We start from the raw sequence: 18,750 nt of genomic DNA on the forward strand, positions 1-18,750 counted from the left end.
ATAAATCCCCTCATAAACTAGTATTACAAACTGTATCCATGATGAGTTGCTTGTATTGTTCTTGTTTGATTTACATCTTTAATTTTTAATGTAACAAAATCTTGAACAGATGTGCCTAATTTGAATGTGGCAGGAATAGATATAGATGAATATAAGTGATTTAACACTGTATCTGCTGTGTGTGTTTTTTCTTGTGTTAATTGGAAATGTATAAATTTTCTTCTCACACTAAACAACAGGGTCCTCAGAAATACCTGGTAAAATGAAAGGGACTTGCTCACAGAATTCATATTGGCGAATTTTTTTTTAAAGGGACTGTACACCAGATTGGCACCAAAAAAAGTTTTTTTCTGTAACGAATCTCAGGACAATTATTTAATAGAATGTGTTACGCTTTGATATCATAATTAATGTAAAAAAAAAATGTGTCGGAGACCGGGTTCGAACCCGTGTCGCCAAAATAGCAGTCCAGTGTCCTATCCACTGAGCTACGACGGCTTACTCTAATCGGGCTATACACCTAACTCAGTAATATCCCTTGATAACACTGACTAGCCAATCAGGCATAAGGAATGAATTCTACTAGGTAGACATACCCAGTAATCTTTTTTAATGGAAAAGTACGAAATAACTGCTAAACTTAAATAAATTGTAAACTATGTGGTACTTCAGTTAGTAAGTTTCAATGCATTGTACACATTAATACCAAGTCTATGACAGTTTTCGACAATATTCCTATCTTTTTTTTCTTGCAAATTGATCATCTGGTGCACAGTTGCTTTAAAGCTATGAGCATTAAGTTATTTTACCTACTTTTATGAACAAAACCAAAACAACAATTTGTAGATACTCATTTGTACAGAATACTGTAAATCTAAATTACAAAAATTGTAAATAATTGTAAATAATAGGTCTCGACTCAGGAAGGTTTTAAAGATATTACTTTCTTAATATTGGGAGGATTTTTGAGAGTTATTTATAATTTCCAATTTTTGCTGTACACTTGACCAATCAGTCACGACTGGGTTCTCCACTGTGGAATATTGTCTGTCACATTTTTAAAATAAACAGTGGATAACAAATTTTAATTTTTGATTATGTTTTTTCATTGTTACAAGAAATTTGTTCACAGTTCATGTGAAATTATTATTTTAGATGTCGGACACTATAAAACTTTTAACAAAGGATTTTTTCGGAACTCATGTTTTCTGAATAGCATAAAGGGTGAAAAATTAACATAATTATAATTATTTAACAATTTGGGTGAGGAGGAAGATGATTGTATAAGTAGATAGGTAAATATAAGGATTAATTTCTGTATGCAAATGATAACATAATATCATGAAATATCTGAGCCTAGCTTGGACACAAATCCCTAGACAAACAAACAGGTATGGCTTAGTTATAACAATTTGGGCACATTCAGTTGTTTGGCAGAGTCAACCATTAGTAAAATATGTTTGTAGATTTTGTTTATGAAATTCTTTTGTGCAATACATTTCATGAACAATTCCTACCTTATACAATATTAATTTTGTTCATATCAGAATACTGATGGTCTCCGACTCGGGGCATGCTTGTTTTTTCTGTCCTGATGTTTCTGCTGGGGCAGCAGATGGTAATCTTGATGGTAACACTGCAGAACTGGCTCATGGTAGTTAAACCCCACACATAAAATGTTTCCTGCATCTGCCTCCCTTCTGTGTCCCTGGAGTGTTTGTTTGTTTGTCCACATAGTTGATTAAAATTCCTGGAAATACACAGTAATTATGAAGTAGCACTTTTAGACAGTAAAGTTGTTGAGACAGGAGATAGATTGGACCTTAATTGGTGACAATTTTGAAGAGAAAACCTTTATTTATTTTGACAGGTATCCAACCTGTAATTAATTGATGTAGGTACGTTACAATTCATTTAAAGTTTTACAAACTCTTGATAGGTTATTAAAATGTCATAAATTCTTTGGAAAACACAAATAAATCAATCAATAGCATTCTAGTAGGGAGAAAAATGTGGAAGGTTTGATGAATATCAGGCAAACTTGATATACAGAAAATGTTATGGTGCATAGAACACTGCTTACCCAGATATAACATATGTTCAGTGTAAAAATGTGTTACGAATGTGGATGACACCATGCCCTGAATTGTCTGTGAGATCTTTGTTCAGAAAATTCACTTGTATCAGCAGCTGGAAACCAGACCATGCTAAAGGCTTTTGAAATGACCCTGGAGAATTAAATAACACCAGCAGTGCATGACCCCTGAAATTGTGCCCTGAGATGACCCCTGGGAATGGTATAATATGCTGACCATCTGCTGGAATATGTCCTTCTGGGCTAAAGACAGTGAGGAGGGATTGATTATTCAATAACAACAAATATTTGCTCCTGGCAGGCTCCCACTTTCCATATGCTGAAGTTCTCAGTGGTTACAATAATACACATCGGCTTGGTGATTAAAAATTTAAACTATTTCAAGTGAAATCAATTTTTGCCACAGTTCAACCCATAGTGTTTATCCATTTCTGTTAATTGCATCCAAATTCTAATTGTTTTATCGAATGGATAATAAATTGCTTTCTGTTTATTGCACCATTACCTTAGAGAATATCTTAAATGTTTGAATTTCTAATACTGTTATGAGCCATTGAGGAGTTTATCAATATTAGCCTTTACATGAAACAAATTTATCAAATATTTATTATTTTGTTCTTTTTGAACTTTTTCTTTTGGTTTTGTTGTTATAGCAACAATAACAATTTCTAAAATGAATTTAAAGACTGATTTGCGGGATTTTTAACAGCATCCTATTGATCAAAGGCATGTGTAAAATCTCTCCTATCACTTCAAATGACAAAGACATGACTAGCGATTTATTATCCGCCATGCTGATCATGGCGATTGGCATGCTGGTGACACAAAGAAGCAAATTGACGTGTATTGTGATTTGTTTCCGACCAATTTGACTTCTAACGGCAATTACACTCTTAAAGATGCTGGTTAGATAGGGGATGTAATTGTCACATCTTTTTCGCACTTGGGAATAAAAGGGCAATTTTAAGTGATTGTTTGAACTGGAACCAAATTTTAAAAGGTTTTTATTGCCCTCTTTCTATAATTTATAATTTTAAGTTTTTGTTGTCTCCATATATGTTAAAAACGTGTCTTTCGCGGGAGTTCTCAATTGCCCATATGTGATATCAACTTATGACAGCATTTTTGTTGTTGTTGAGAAGTATATCATTAAAAAAACATTACAAGAGACTTAACTCTGTGAAAAGGAATATGAAGTTTAATTTAGATTTACCTGCAATGTAATGAAAGACATATTAAGGAATCCTTATCTGTTGAAGACTGAGCACAATGACAGCATATCATGCAGAATAAACCTGCCACTGTTCACATGTTGTAACTAGAATGGTTCCAAACTTAGTCATGTGCAAGTGCTTGTGCAGTTTGAACAGTTTCAGCCAGTGAGACTTCTGTGAGCAATTTGAGAGCAATAAACTATTAAGAAAGGATCCGCGAGCAGTAGGAGTTGTGAATGTTCACAAATATTCAGAGCTGTTCTTGATAAATCATTTACATTTTTAAAGAAATACTTCTTCTCAATCATATTTAAATGGATAAAAGCAAGACTTGAGAAAACTGTTGTTTTGAGCTGATGTTGTGTTTTAACATGCGCACCACTTCAAAGGTTCTTGTGCTTCATGATGCAGACTTGCTATAAAAAAAAACTGAATGTGACATTTTTACCTTCAAAGATTTTAAAAATCAATGTTGTAATTTCCTTGTGGGCCATTTAGAAGAGTGACACGAACTAAAGTGTATAAATAATTAATTAGAAAAGACCATGAAAGGATATTTTCTGCCTATAGGTAATTGTAGGAGTTCCTAGTCTTTGTTTAAGTATGAGTTGTTGTTGTTTTTTCAGAAAAAATATATTGGATTATTTAAATTAGCATTTATTGTATCAGATTGACTCAATATACAGTAAATGGAATTGTATTAAATTTTTATATTTCATAAGACAATAATTGATATTAGCTTGCCAGACAAAAAGTGGACTAGATGATAAACAATCTCTTTGAAGCGAACTTTTCTATTAATAATTTATATACAAGTAGTTATTTTGACTTCTTCTACAATTTGGATTGTCTCCGAACTGTTACGCTATCCTTCCTTCCATTAAAGAATGCTACCTTACAGAAGGAAGAAATAGTTGTGATATCAATATGTCATAATTTACTTGCAGATCACTCTGAGGGCATAATGCCGGAAAGCCCTGAGACCAAGGGACATCACCAGACGCCAGTAACCTCCCCTGTCCCAATGACGGGTGGGGTTGCAGCCCCTGCCCACAGAGATCCAGCCAGGCCCCTCTCTAATAACAACTCTGGTGAGTATAGCACTAGTGTTTGAGTTTGTCAGTTTATCTGAACTTAAGCGAAAAAGTGGGAGTATTGTCAAAGCCCAACGGCATCGTTTGTGATGTTGCCATCGGCCTCCTGAATGTTTTTTAATTGGGCCAAGACATGTTACACAGTCATGGATATGCACATATGTATCTTTGTTGTCTTGATTGAGATTTGGAGCATTATCCTGTGGAATCATTTATGTTCTTTGGCATTTAATTTGTTGGTTTTTTGAAAAAGGACAATAAACTGTTATTTTACGTTGACTCGTTATCTGTGCATTATTGATGCAGCTAGGACATGATCAATTTAATATTTCATCAAGCAACCAAAGTCAAGTGCCGACACTGAAACGCACAAGGTTTCAAAACAGCATGTTATGTTTGTTCCTGCACTGGAGGGCAATAATCAGCATTTGAATGTTACTTTTATGTCATACAATAACATCGAATGCAAGTTATTGCCTTTAATATATTATTATTGAAATTATTTAATATTTAACAATATCATGTTATAGTTAGTAATATGAACAATGATTTTCATCATTTTGATAGATACTTACACTTAATATGGTGACCATGAATATTTAATGTGACTACAAGGATACCTTTGTACATAGGTAGTATATTTTGAGGATTTAAGGTCCAATATCTGTGATCTTGAAATTGTGGATTACCCAACCCCTGGAAACCATTAATCTTATATCCCACAAATATTTATGATTTCACAGTATTATATGTACGAGGAATAGAAGAATTTAAAAAAAAAAAAAAAACTGAAAAAAAATAAAGTTCCAATCTCATCAGCAACAATTTGATTTTTGTAGATTTTTATTACTGTCGAACATTGTCAGTTTCAATTGTATTTGGCTAGAAATGGTGGGCTTTAACTGTACAATCAGCCAAATAGTCAGTTTCGATTGCATTTTGCAAGACATGATGGGATTTTATTATACAGTCAAACAGTGTCAGAGTTAATTGCATTTAGCTACTCACAAACTACCAACAAAGATCATTACAGGTGTCCATTGACCGGACATTGACCGCACCTGATCATAATATTGGTAGCAGACTGTGGCATGCTACAAATTATGCATTATGCGGTCATCCATTTGGGTGTTTCAATGATCTTGTTACTGCTTGAGAATAGCGGATAGATTATTGTGATATAGAAAAAATAATGTCATTTAATCTGCACTGAGTTTGGTTTTCTTTTTATATCCAATGAAGACAGTGTTTTTATGTAGCTTTTTCTTTCTTTAAAAAGCACATGGGCGCACATGGCCCATGTGCTGACTTCATATTATGCTGTGATACACTTTGTGAGGCTCATAGGAAATTCCTTTACTAACTAATGAAATTTTGTTTGTCCAAGGGGAGTAATTTGCACACAAAATTAATATTGAATATGTCCTGGTTTACCTCCCCTATTGAGTGAAATCCATTGACAGAAACATCATTTTGTTACTTAATATACTTAAAAAACAAAAAAATTATGTCGGTTACAAGGCTTTAAAAAAATATGATGGTAAGACAGCTTTTGATTGTGTCTATGATTCACCTGAATTTGGATCCATATTTTTATCATTGTTTTTAAAGATTCTTTCTTTGAAGCAGTGTTTAACCCTGGATGTGGCTCCGGTTAATGCCTTAGCTGTTTTACTTTGTTTGCCAGAAAAACATTCCACAATGGTACAGGCAACTAGTTTTCCAGCAAAGTAGATTAATGGAAACCAGATTAGTGCACGGGGGTAATCAAGGCAAACAGCTCAATTACACAACCATTAACACAGCTTTCACCTGCACATGATGCCAGCCGATAGAAGCAACATGTTGGTAATCAATGTAATGTGTTCCTCATTGTCGGGACCTGTGTTCCACCTGCATTTTTTGTCCTGAGAAGGTTATTACCCTGGTGCAACCTTTCCTGGTGTCTCCATGTACAACAGGACAATAAAAACCTGATGGAAAATGTTGTGGAATATTTCCTGTGATTATTCTAGATTCATAGAAAACTTTCTTATCTGGATAGCGATGACAACATAAATACAGATTGGCAATTCATAAATTGACAGATACATTTTTTTTTGTCATTTCCATCAACCGTAAAGTGTTATTCTGTAGGTGACAATTTCTTTAGAAAGTTCGGTTGAAATATTTTGGGTAAATGGAAAAAAAGGAAGTCATTTTTTTTTATACTTAGACAAAATATTTGGGCCACAGCCACAGCACCTCTGAGGGTGCAATAATAAAAGCTACCACATGTTACCTCAGTCAATAATTCTCCTGCTAGTGTCCTGGTGGTCATGAGTGTTAGCTCAGTTTGTGGAGCAACGTTCTTCGACAGATTGTTCTGAAATTTAGTACCCCTGATCACCATGAACTTTATTAGTGCCTTACGCATTTTTTTTAAATGTGCCCAAATTATTTAAGAGCTATATGACCTAATTTTACTTACCGGATAATAGCTATACTGAAGTTTGTGGTGCAAACTATTTGAATACTTAAAGAGCGGCAAAGTACTGAAACTTTGTGCATTTAATCCTTTTAATGTGTTAAAGTGTCTAACATATTTCTGTTAGTTGCAGCGGTCATTCAGAAGTTATGTGCCCTTGAACATAAATATTTACTTTTTTAACACTATTCAATATAATATATATGATTTTTTTTTAAACAAACCTCTTGATTCTCTTTGCAAAAGCAATTGTTCTGAAACTTGCTCTGATAAAGATGCAAACCATAGAGTGTACTCTTGCTTGATTTTGTAGCTATATTGGGATGGGGAGTTAAGGGTGAGCTACTTACTCTCACGCTCGGGGAAGGCAATGTACATGCCATTGTTGGCGTTTTCAGGACTTGGTTTCTCTAATGATGCAATGAGCAAATTAACAGCAAATAAGTAGACTTTCCCTGGAACTTTGATGTCATATACTCAACACCTCCATCCTAGCTAATATGAAACAAGACTTCCTGATGTCATAGTGGATAATGAGCATGTTAACAGCAAATAAGTAGACTTTTCCTGGAGCTTTGATGTCATATACTCAACACCTCCATCCTAGCTTATAGGAAACAAGACTTCCTGACGTGGATTTTTGCTAACGTAAATACTTGACGTAACATGCATATTAGCAGCTTCTGTTTTTAGAACTGATGGTATAGTATAAAGAAAGCGACTCAATTTCAAACACTATCATAACATACAGGTGTTTTGAAAACAGATGATGTACTGTGCTGTAATGGAATCAGAAAAAAAGGAAATCAGATGTTTTACTTTTGATGGTAACTATTTGTGAATTTTGCATATTAAAGCGATTTGGAATGAAGAAAACATAACGCTGATATTAAATAATGGATATAAGGAGTTATTTTGTTAAAGAAAAAGATAGCTCATTCTGAAAATGCATATTTTCAAAGCATTTGGAGAATACACATTCAAACAAAATGAACAAAAAATGACAGTAGAATTACACTGCATTAGAGATGCACTTGAAAGATGAAAAGAAAAATGTTTACAAAATGATTGTGCATGTTTCAGGTGAATTGTCTCCGGTGACGCCAGGCATGATGAACGGCCAGGTGCCGTCGCCGACGTCAACACCGACATCTTCCTCCCAGCAACTACCGCCAGCGTGTGGCGCCCGACAGCTCTCCAAGCTTAAGAGGTTCCTGACGACGCTACAGCAGTTTGGTTCTGATATATCGCCCGAGATCGGGGAGCGGGTACGAGCACTAGTCCTTGGACTGGTTGTAAGTACATTACATCTTCACTTAAATGTTGGGTTGTTACTTTTTTCGGGCTGGTCGTAAGTACATTACATCTTCACTTAAATGTTGGGTTGTTGCTCTTCTATTAATGAATATGAGTAATTTGTCATGAAAATCTTTGACTTGTAGTGATGAAAGTGATTACTTGTAGTAGGGGTCGTAGATTTCCACTGCTTAAGTATTCTGCCTCTCATCTAATTCCTCCATGATTCAAGCCTGAACTGGGGCATATTCACATGGCCTCTCACAATGGACGCCAGTAGATATACGGGTTTCTACCCAGGAAACAGACTTGAGTGGGATGCAAATTAGCAGGAAGCTTTCTTCACTGTCAATCTTAAATAAATTGTTGACTTTCTTTCAAGTAATGTTTGTGAAATTTGAAGTTACTGTACATGAAATTTTTCAATTGTGATTAAACGATTGACATTTTATTCTGTTACGTTAAGTTCTTAAAGTGAATGCTCTAAATTATTCAAGTAGGATAAATTCTATTTTTTATTGCAGAATTCCCATTTATCAATAGAAGAATTCCATTCAAAACTGCAGGAGGCGACTAACTTTCCACTACGGCCTTTTGTTATTCCATTCTTAAAGGTAAGGACCATTTATGTATGGAGTTTTGATGCACCATGAAACAAAATTATATTTTAACCTTCATAAAAGTTAAAAAGTAACTTTAAATAACACTCTTCAGCCCTATGTATCTTCTGGGAATCTGATGTATCAAAAAAGTGTGATATACTTTTATGAGCATTTTTATGTTCAGATTATTTTTTTATGACATCACTTGGTGCCTGGATCTATGTCATTTTATATTCAAATTGTTTTTTTCCTGCCAGGCCAATTTGCCGCTCCTGCAGCGAGAATTGATGCACCTGGCACGCATGGCGAAGCAGACACCTCAGCTGTACCTATCTCAGAATGAGCACATTCTCCTGAACGCTGCACAATCCCCTCTTGACCCTCAGGAAAATTCCTCTGCTCCCCCACAGATCAATGAGAATGGAAAAAGGCTCTCACCAAATAGGTATGTGATTGGAGTGGACTGTGATAAAAAAAATTATAGACTTATTTCCTGATTAATTCAGAACAGTATATTAAAAATGAAATACTATTGTTTTTTTTGTCAGATTTGAGTTATTTTGAAAAAGAAATAATTTTTCTAAAAAGTAAAAAAAACATGATCATTGGAATATTATTTACGTTGAAAATAAAAGATGATAAACTCAGTATATATTTTACCAATGGAACGTTAAGTGTTGGCAATGATTTTTTTTTAGATAATGACTTCACAGTGACCATTATTTTCGAGTATAATAAGAAAAAAAATCCCATTCTGACGAGTTGTACAAAATAATTTTTTCGAACATCAAATATATCTGTAATTTTTATGTTCTTTCCAATCTCTAGTCACCATGAGAACGGTCTGGAGCCTCAACCGGCGAAGCGTCACCAGTCCCACAGTCCTCACAGCAACAGTCGTATCAGCCCAAATGGCATTCTCAACCTTTCTAACGGACCAATCAGACTCGAGGAACTCAGTCTGTCACGAGAACTCAGGGAACGGGAAAAACTGGAAAGGGAACGGGAAAAAGACCGCCAAGAACATCGGGAACGCGATTACGAGGGCAGAGACAGACAATTTCAGGCATTTAGTGAGTGTTTGTAAACTGCTTTTGATAATGTTCTGATAACGTTTGTCTACATTTTAGACTATGTAAATGTTATACCTTTCTATTTTAAATGAAATCCTGGACAATATAATCACACTGTCAGTCATATCACGCCACACAGTGAAACAACACCATCACTATGAAATTAACTGAAGTTGATTATCTTTAAAAAATTTAGTTATAATTATATTGAGATGTGAAAGCAAAGTGCCAAAATTGAATATTGTACATATTTTTGTTAATGAAAAAAATGCCACTTTATTTTAAAATTAATGTTGTCTGTTAAAATCTTATTTTTCTAATCAATGATTTCAGACTTTGGCCGCTCTGAGTCGGCCTTTGACCCTCTGGAACGATATGATGATGACTGGAGACACGTAGAAACAGTAAGTTCTGCCTCTATTAAACAGAGTGGAATAAACACATTTCTCAATCAAGCCCATACATATGGAAACAAATCTTGTACTTATCATCCCTTGAAGTAGCTGTCTCAATACTTGTTTGTCACATGCTATTTAGTTGTTCATACCTTTCCCAGAACATGTTTATTTTTGTTTTTTTGTGTGTTTGATAATGAATGAACTGTTGTAGGATTTTAGACCAACACTGCCAAGGTTTTTTCAAGCCATTCCCATTAACTCCCACATTGTTTAATAAAAAAAACTTATTAATAGCAGCATTAATAAACAATCTACATCATGATCAAACGGGAATTTATAGCACTAAAAAGCATAACCTCATGTGTCAAGTTAAGCAGCACCAATACTGCTTGTATATGGCCGTCATACAGCACCAATACTGCTTGTATATGGCCGTCATACATTACCAATACTGCTTGTATATGGCCGTCATACAGCACCAATACTGCTTGTATATGGCCGTCATACAGGACCAATACTGCTTGTATATGGCCGTCATACAGCACCAGTACTGCTTGTATATGGCCGTCATACAGCACCAGTACTGCTTGTATATGGCCGTCATACAGCACCAGTACTGCTTGTATATGGCCGTCATACAGCACCAGTACTGCTTGTATATGGCCGTCATACAGCACCAGTACTGCTTGTATATGGCCGTCATACAGCACCAGTACTGCTTGTATATGGCCGTCATACAGCACCAGTACTGCTTGTATATGGCCGTCATACAGCACCAGTGCTGCTTGTATATGGCCGTCATACAGCACCAGTACTGCTTGTATATGGCCGTCATACAGCACCAGTACTGCTTGTATATGGCCGTCATACAGCACCAATACTGCTTGTATATGGCCGTCATACAGCACCAATGCTGCTTGTATATGATGGCCGTCATACAGCACCAGTACTGCTTGTATATGATGGTCATCATACAGTACCAGTACTGCTTGTATATGGCCGTCATACAGCACCAATACTGCTTGTATATGATGGCCGTCATACAGCACCAGTACTGCTTGTATATGGCCGTCATACAGCACCAATACTGCTTGTATATGATGGTCATCATACAGTACCAATACTGCTTGTATATGGCCGTCATACAGCACCAATACTGCTTGTATATGGCCGTCATACAGCACCAATACTGCTTGTATAAATTATGATGGTCATCATACAGCACCAGTACTGCTTGTATATGGCCGTCATACAGCACCAATACTGCTTGTATATGATGGTCGTCATACAGTACCAATACTGCTTGTATATGGCCGTCATACAGCACCAATACTGCTTGTATATGATGGCCGTCATACAGCACCAATACTGCTTGTATATGGCCGTCATACAGCACCAATACTGCTTGTATATGATGGTCATCATACAGTACCAATACTGCTTGTATATGGCCGTCACAAATACTGCTTGTATATGATGGCCATCATACAGAGACTTTGGAAACATAGACAATAAACAACTGACTTTGTTTTCAATTTTGATTGGTGCAAAAATTAACGAAAAAAAAGCAGAATAATCAGTGAAGGACAGTAAGATTGTACCACTTTATGGCTGAGATCTGTAAAAAAAAGGCCTCGTGGTAGTTCTAACCAGGTATACTGTCTTTTCTTTATGTGGACCAAACTCCCTTCCCCTAAATTTAAGACTTATTTTGATTAATGTGTACATTATACCACACATACACTGTCAATGTATGATAACAATTCTAGAAAATCAAGAGTTATTAATTACTGCTTGTATATGGCCGTCATACAGCACCAGTACTGCTTGTATATGGCCGTCATACAGCACCAATACTGCTTGTATATGGCCGTCATACAGCACCAATACTGCTTGTATATGGCCGTCATACAGCACCAATACTGCTTGTATATGATGGTCATCATACAGCACCAGTAATGCTTGTATATGATGGCCGTCATACAGCACCAGTACTGCTTGTATATGATGGCCGTCATACAGCACCAGTACTGCTTGTATATGGCCGTCATACAGCACCAATACTGCTTGTATATGGCCGTCATACAGCACCAATACTGCTTGTATATGGCCGTCATACAGCACCAATACTGCTTGTATATGGCCGTCATACAGCACCAGTACTGCTTGTATATGGCCGTCATACAGCACCAGTACTGCTTGTATATGGCCGTCATACAGCACCAATACTGCTTGTATATGATGGTCATCATACAGTACCAATACTGCTTGTATATGGCCGTCATACAGCACCAATACTGCTTGTATATGGCCGTCATACAGCACCAATACTGCTTGTATAAATTATGATGGTCATCATACAGCACCAGTACTGCTTGTATATGGCCGTCATACAGCACCAATACTGCTTGTATATGATGGTCGTCATACAGTACCAATACTGCTTGTATATGGCCGTCATACAGCACCAATACTGCTTGTATATGATGGCCGTCATACAGCACCAATACTGCTTGTATATGGCCGTCATACAGCACCAATACTGCTTGTATATGATGGTCATCATACAGTACCAATACTGCTTGTATATGGCCGTCACAAATACTGCTTGTATATGATGGCCATCATACAGAGACTTTGGAAACATAGACAATAAACAACTGACTTTGTTTTCAATTTTGATTGGTGCAAAAATTAACGAAAAAAAAGCAGAATAATCAGTGAAGGACAGTAAGATTGTACCACTTTATGGCTGAGATCTGTAAAAAAAAAGGCCTCGTGGTAGTTCTAACCAGGTATACTGTCTTTTCTTTATGTGGACCAAACTCCCTTCCCCTAAATTTAAGACTTATTTTGATTAATGTGTACATTATACCACACATACACTGTCAATGTATGATAACAATTCTAGAAAATCAAGAGTTATTAATTTCCTATTTACATTTGATTATTATACCATTTTATTGATGTTCAATATTACGGTCATCCATCAGGGTATAGATCAGAAATCACAACCGACCTTTAATATTTGGCTTTCGAAACTATTACAAGTCAGACTGTGTATGTGTAAAACCATCATATTGAGCATGCATTCAAGTTTTTAACCGTGGTCATTCATTTATTAGTTTTGATTTATATTAAAAATAATTGATTATTTCCAGATGTTGTCGTGTATAATTGGAATGGTGGACAAAACGAGAAGGGCACTCTCCGTTCTCCAAGACCGAAGTTTGCGGGATCGTGAGGAGTTGTCCATGTGGACTCGTCGAGGGGCTGGCGAGGAGATTGACCTTAAAAAACGGTCAAATTCTGACTGGTCAGGCATGAGAAATGTGGATGATAGAATTGCAGATGTTCGCAGAAGAGCAGGTAATAGATGCTATTTCATAATGGATATGTAATTATAATGTTATCAAAATATGATCAATGATAAGTGCATATTTTTCAGAAGTAATCAATAAATTTACTTTGATTGTATTTGATTTTTCAAATCAGTTTAATTTCATTTGTTTTCAAGTATTTTCAAGCATCACAATCAATCATGATGACTATTACCCATGCCTGAAGTTATCAGTTAAAAATGGTGAATTATGAATATTAAAAGTGGATATTCCAGTAATATTCTGTATCTTGTCAACCATAAGTTGTAACCTATGTATTTGAGGTCGACAATGATTATGTTGAGCCTGAAGTATATATGTTTTATTGTAAAATGTTTCATGGAACATTTACTGTAAGGTGTTTTTACACAAGAGCTGAGTTTTAATCCTGTGTTCTGATAATATATTGTTTTTCTGTATATGATTTGGTCATAGGCAATTATGTAATATTAATAGAATGGACGAGTATAGCTAGCAAGCCCTTCTTACTAATTAAGATTTTGCACTATTGTCTGACTGGATTATAATGTGTTTTTTTAGCATCGAGGGAACAAAAAAGTGACCTCATGTGTTCAAAATTGTAAAACTGCAATTTTTAATTATTATGTGTTGTACTAATTAGTGGCCAATAGGCACTTTATGTATGTTGTAATCTGAATCATAATAGACTTCTATTGTATACTGTTCCCAATGTTCATGCTAGTGTTACCTCTTACAGAAGAAGCCGTACAGGAAGTGAAGCGACAGGCCATGTTGGAACTTCACAAGGCCGTAACAGCAGCGGAGTCCAAGGCCACCACAATGGTATCCCAGGAGCGAGCTAAAATGGAGCGCTCGATACAAGACATCCGCAAACAGACGCGAGAAGAAGTGATCACCTCCATTAACCACCAGGAAGAGAGTAGCGAGGTGGGTGTTTAATAAGAAGTCAGTGTGTGAAAAATAATAAATAGTGACATCAACATAGTTTGATAATTCCAGGACAGATCAGATAATTATTCTACACTCAGTAAGAAGTGAATGTTAATTGATAATTTACTTTGTTATTTGTGTATACAAAATCAAATATATAGAATGATAATGTTCAGTTTAGTGTTTGGAATGACTGGTTTGAATAGGCATGTCATGTAATTGATAGCAATTATTATCTGTCCAGCAATAACAGTATTTTCCATAGAATTTCCTTATAGTAAAACATAACCAAAAAACAACCTTGAAATAAGTTTGATCTGTACTCTATTTTACAGAGTTGTTGGAACTGCGGACGTAAGGCAAGTGAGACTTGTAGTGGTTGTAACACGGCGCGCTACTGCGGGAGCTTCTGTCAACACAAGGACTGGGAAAACCACCACCACGTGTGTGGCAAGGCGTCGTTGTCAGCAGTGCCCACCCAGCGTGGATCACCTCCACACACAGTCGCAATGTCCCCAAGACCCTCTCACAGCCCCCGACGCTCCCCAAGCCCCGTAAACTCCACATCTTCAGTAAAATCTGCCTCACGATCAAGTACCCCCAAAGCAGATACATGTACGAAACAAACTGAGCCAGTCATAACTGATGTCAGTCGTTGAGTGTGACGCTAAATTTCTTATCATAGTGCATTGTTGTTTTTATTTTTATTTTCTTTACATTTCTTTTTTGTTGTTAAAGATTATATATATATATATATTTGGTGTTATAAATTGATTTACTTGGAGATATTGTTATTATAAAGCTAGTGATTTTGTGCACATGTATTTGAAAGGAGAAAGATTTCATGTACATTTGAGATTTTATGAAGCATCTGAGTGTGATGGTGGTATGGTATGTTTTCCTGGGGCCGTAATCATAAAGCTTCTTAGTGAACATTTCAGCTTAGTGAAAACAAATAATTTAAATACCTTCCATTTTTCATCAATTTTATTCAAATTTGTTTTTTATTATTTGGACATTTTTCTTGCTTATTTTCATATTTTTGTTTGAAAAATTTTGTTTGAAAAAAACATTGTTGCATTTCTTTAAATTCAACCGTGTTTAACAATGTTTAACTACTTTGAAAACATTCGCAAAGATGCTTTATGGATATGACCACTAGTCTGTTTTGTTATTGTAAGGATATAGTAAAACAGGCATTGTGTTTTTCCACAGTTCCTTTTCATTACAGTGTACTGTTTTCCCAGGATAATTTTGTGTTAACAAATAATAATCAGGCAAGTGTAAACCAGCAAATTAGGGGACTCTAAAAATGGCAAAGTAAGAAATATATTCATTGTTTGTCACTCTCTTATTAAGCACACACTTCTGCATTGCATGTTATATTGGGTGGAATGTTATGAAATAATGAATCCATTATATTGCGGCCACGCTTTATAGGACGGACATCAAAAAACAATCTTGAGGAATGCAAGGAAAATGCTTGTAGCAATGTTATACATCACCAAAATATTAAATAACAGCTCTTTTTTGACATTTATTTACAAATATGACAAACAATACAGAAAGGTATTCGAAAAACTCTAATGAAAATATCATAACTTCAGGCTTGGTTTTCCAAATTCTGTATAAATGAGTAGCTGTTGTTGTTGTTGATGTTTGGTGTGAGGTCGTAAAAAAGACTTAAGATAATTTCCTTGTAACAGAGTTAGAAAAGTAATTGTTACTGACTTAAAATCTAATGAGTCCCTTAAAAGAGCGTGGATTTTTAAATTATGCAACAGATTATGTTCAACAAACTTGTTCAAACTACTTGATATTGTTCCAGCATGCAGCAGGGCCTGCACCAGTGATCAATGCTCATTTCAGATGCTGAATATTTAAAATCCATGTCAAGTAAATCTCTATGTTTCTTTACTACATTTTTCCAACTTACATTGGAGCTGTAGTTTTTTGTTGCTAATTGGACATATTGAACAGTTCTACCAGTTTTCCAATATGATATTAACATGTTAATAGGCCATTCGTCTGCCATAAACACAGACTGAGCTATTAACTGGAGGTAAGGAGTCGTATCAACACAAATATGTACCACTTCAAAGTCAACATAGACTTGAAAAAGTTGTCCCTGGAATATACTATTGTTTTGATGGTAGTAATAAATCGTGCTACTATGTTGAGAACTGGCAATATGTTTTAGTGTACTTAGTGAACTTTATTGTACTTCATGTTCTAAGCATTTCTGGTCCAAATAGTTTATCCTTAATCCTGGCTTCTCCAAACACTTGGACTGGTAGGACATTGTGGTGCAACATCTTTGGAACTGAGAAATATTCAGTCACCAATGAATTATATAACTGAATACTTTTTTGAGTGGATGGCATTTTTGATATACATCAATAACTATTTTCAATCTGTTCATTTTGTTCAGAATATACTGGTCAAATGGCATTGAACATTGTACATGAAGCTGACTTCACTAAACTCTGTGATGATGGTAAAGAGTTGATAGGAACAGGAAAAGGCAATAAGCTTGACATTCTCAAATTTCCTTGCATGAATGCAAGTTTGATTTGAACATGGTCATATTCACTATTATATACAATAGTGATATTAATAAAGACTCGCTCGGGAGAGTACCAGTACGATTAACATGTTGTTGATAAGTTTTCTCAAATTCTGAAAACCATGCCATTGTCTTGTATTATAATTATATGTATTTTATTCATGCTACATTGATGGAAATTAGGGTAAATTTACCTAGATGTTATTTCTTTTCAATCTCTGGTCCTGTTGTCAAATTATGTGTTATGTGGTAATCACTAAAACAATAAAATACTCATGAAGTTATTCTGGTGTTTTGTTTGAAAACATTATGACACTGTATGCCATAATGAAGCATCTTCCCCTCATATTTTCCTTTTTGTTTTTTATTGCTTGGCAAGATATTACAGGCCATGAACACATCCTTTGTGATAACAGTCTGTTGACAGTTGATGACAGGAATATAGAAAGAAAATGCAGTCAAATGAGCCCAAATAGCATCCAGCAATAATGTGGCAATGTCCGAACAAAAAAATAAATTCTGCAAGTATTGAGCCATATCTACTGTACCATGTAAGTCACTAAGACTTGCTCGGTGTTTACTGAACCAAGCGAACGCACAGTACATAAGCTGTGCACGAGCGGATGGCTCTTCTCTTATTTTAACGAAGGAATTAATTACACAACTGGAGCACAAACGATTATGTTTGTCAGACAGAAATGTTTGATCATCCTAGATTGTTTTTTTTTTCAATCCAGGAATATTTATCTGCTAACAGGCAGTAGTATTGCATGGTCAATTGTATTCATTCACCATTGCCATTTTTTCACAATGGAAAAGTTATAAAACCAGAAGAGTTGGTTTCACTCTGGTAGTACTTAATACTGCTTGATCTTCTGAATCATCACGTGTACATGACTGTTGTACATCACCCTCTATTAGCTGGAAACGTCTTGACAATTTAGCACCTTTTCTGCCATAAAGGGTAAAATTCATCCGCTGAGACTGCAAGAGTACATTCACATCTATAGTCAAACATATGTTGTAAAGAAATTCGACATTACATAGAAATAAAGAGAAACAAGCTGTCAAAGACCTGTGGCAAATGACCCTGATTTGGCCTTGTCGTAGTGGTAGCCATATTGTATAAGTGAAGAAAATTTGAATAGATGGCTGTGACTGAAATAGTACCAAAAAAGATTTTAATAATTATTGCTAGGAGCCCCTATCCATATTGTAAAAGTATGACCTTGACCTTTGAGAATAAAGGAAGAATTTTATGCTCAACAAACCATCCCATAATGCTTTATAAAGGAAATTGATTGAATTCCCATCCGTAGTAAAAATGTTGCTGAGACACAAATTACTACTATGAAAACCAAATTGTATAACACTTACCTTGACTTCTGATATAAAATTTCCTCTAACGATGCTCTACAATTATGTGAAATTTAATTCAATCCCATCAGTACTCAAGTTATTGCTGTGAATAGGTAACGGGCAGTCTGACATCTGTACAAAAGGATGGACTAAGAAATGGGCAATTTGATTACTATAAGCCCATCCTTCAGGGAGCCCTTTCAGCAAGCCCATCCAGCAGAAACCCATAATTTGGGAAGCCCATCATTCGGGAAGCCCATCCTTCAGGAAGCTCATCCCTTGGGGGGCATTCAG

General features: G+C 35.6%; 1 protein-coding gene across 4 annotated transcripts in view; it reads left to right on the forward strand.

Moving 5' to 3' along the window:
* Positions 1-17,381, forward strand: part of LOC128243580 (protein CBFA2T1-like) — a 56,679-nt gene extending 39,298 nt beyond the window's left edge. For 3 of the 4 annotated variants that reach the window (XM_052961430.1, XM_052961428.1, XM_052961429.1), the window contains 9 exons: positions 4,257-4,400; positions 7,954-8,165; positions 8,691-8,780; positions 9,026-9,213; positions 9,597-9,841; positions 10,175-10,245; positions 13,401-13,608; positions 14,338-14,528; positions 14,867-17,381. In XM_052961430.1, the coding sequence (XP_052817390.1) occupies positions 4,274-4,400; positions 7,954-8,165; positions 8,691-8,780; positions 9,026-9,213; positions 9,597-9,841; positions 10,175-10,245; positions 13,401-13,608; positions 14,338-14,528; positions 14,867-15,190 (1,656 nt within the window). In that variant the 5' untranslated portion in view covers positions 4,257-4,273 and the 3' untranslated portion in view covers positions 15,191-17,381. Of the gene's footprint in view, positions 1-3,454; positions 3,880-4,256; positions 4,401-7,953; positions 8,166-8,690; positions 8,781-9,025; positions 9,214-9,596; positions 9,842-10,174; positions 10,246-13,400; positions 13,609-14,337; positions 14,529-14,866 lie in introns of those variants that run through there. The other variant, XM_052961427.1, reaches the window with a different exon arrangement.
* Positions 17,382-18,750: the final 1,369 nt, after the last annotated feature.

Source organism: Mya arenaria, chromosome 8 (assembly GCF_026914265.1).
Source record: "Mya arenaria isolate MELC-2E11 chromosome 8, ASM2691426v1".
NCBI lineage: Eukaryota > Metazoa > Mollusca > Bivalvia > Myida > Myidae > Mya > Mya arenaria.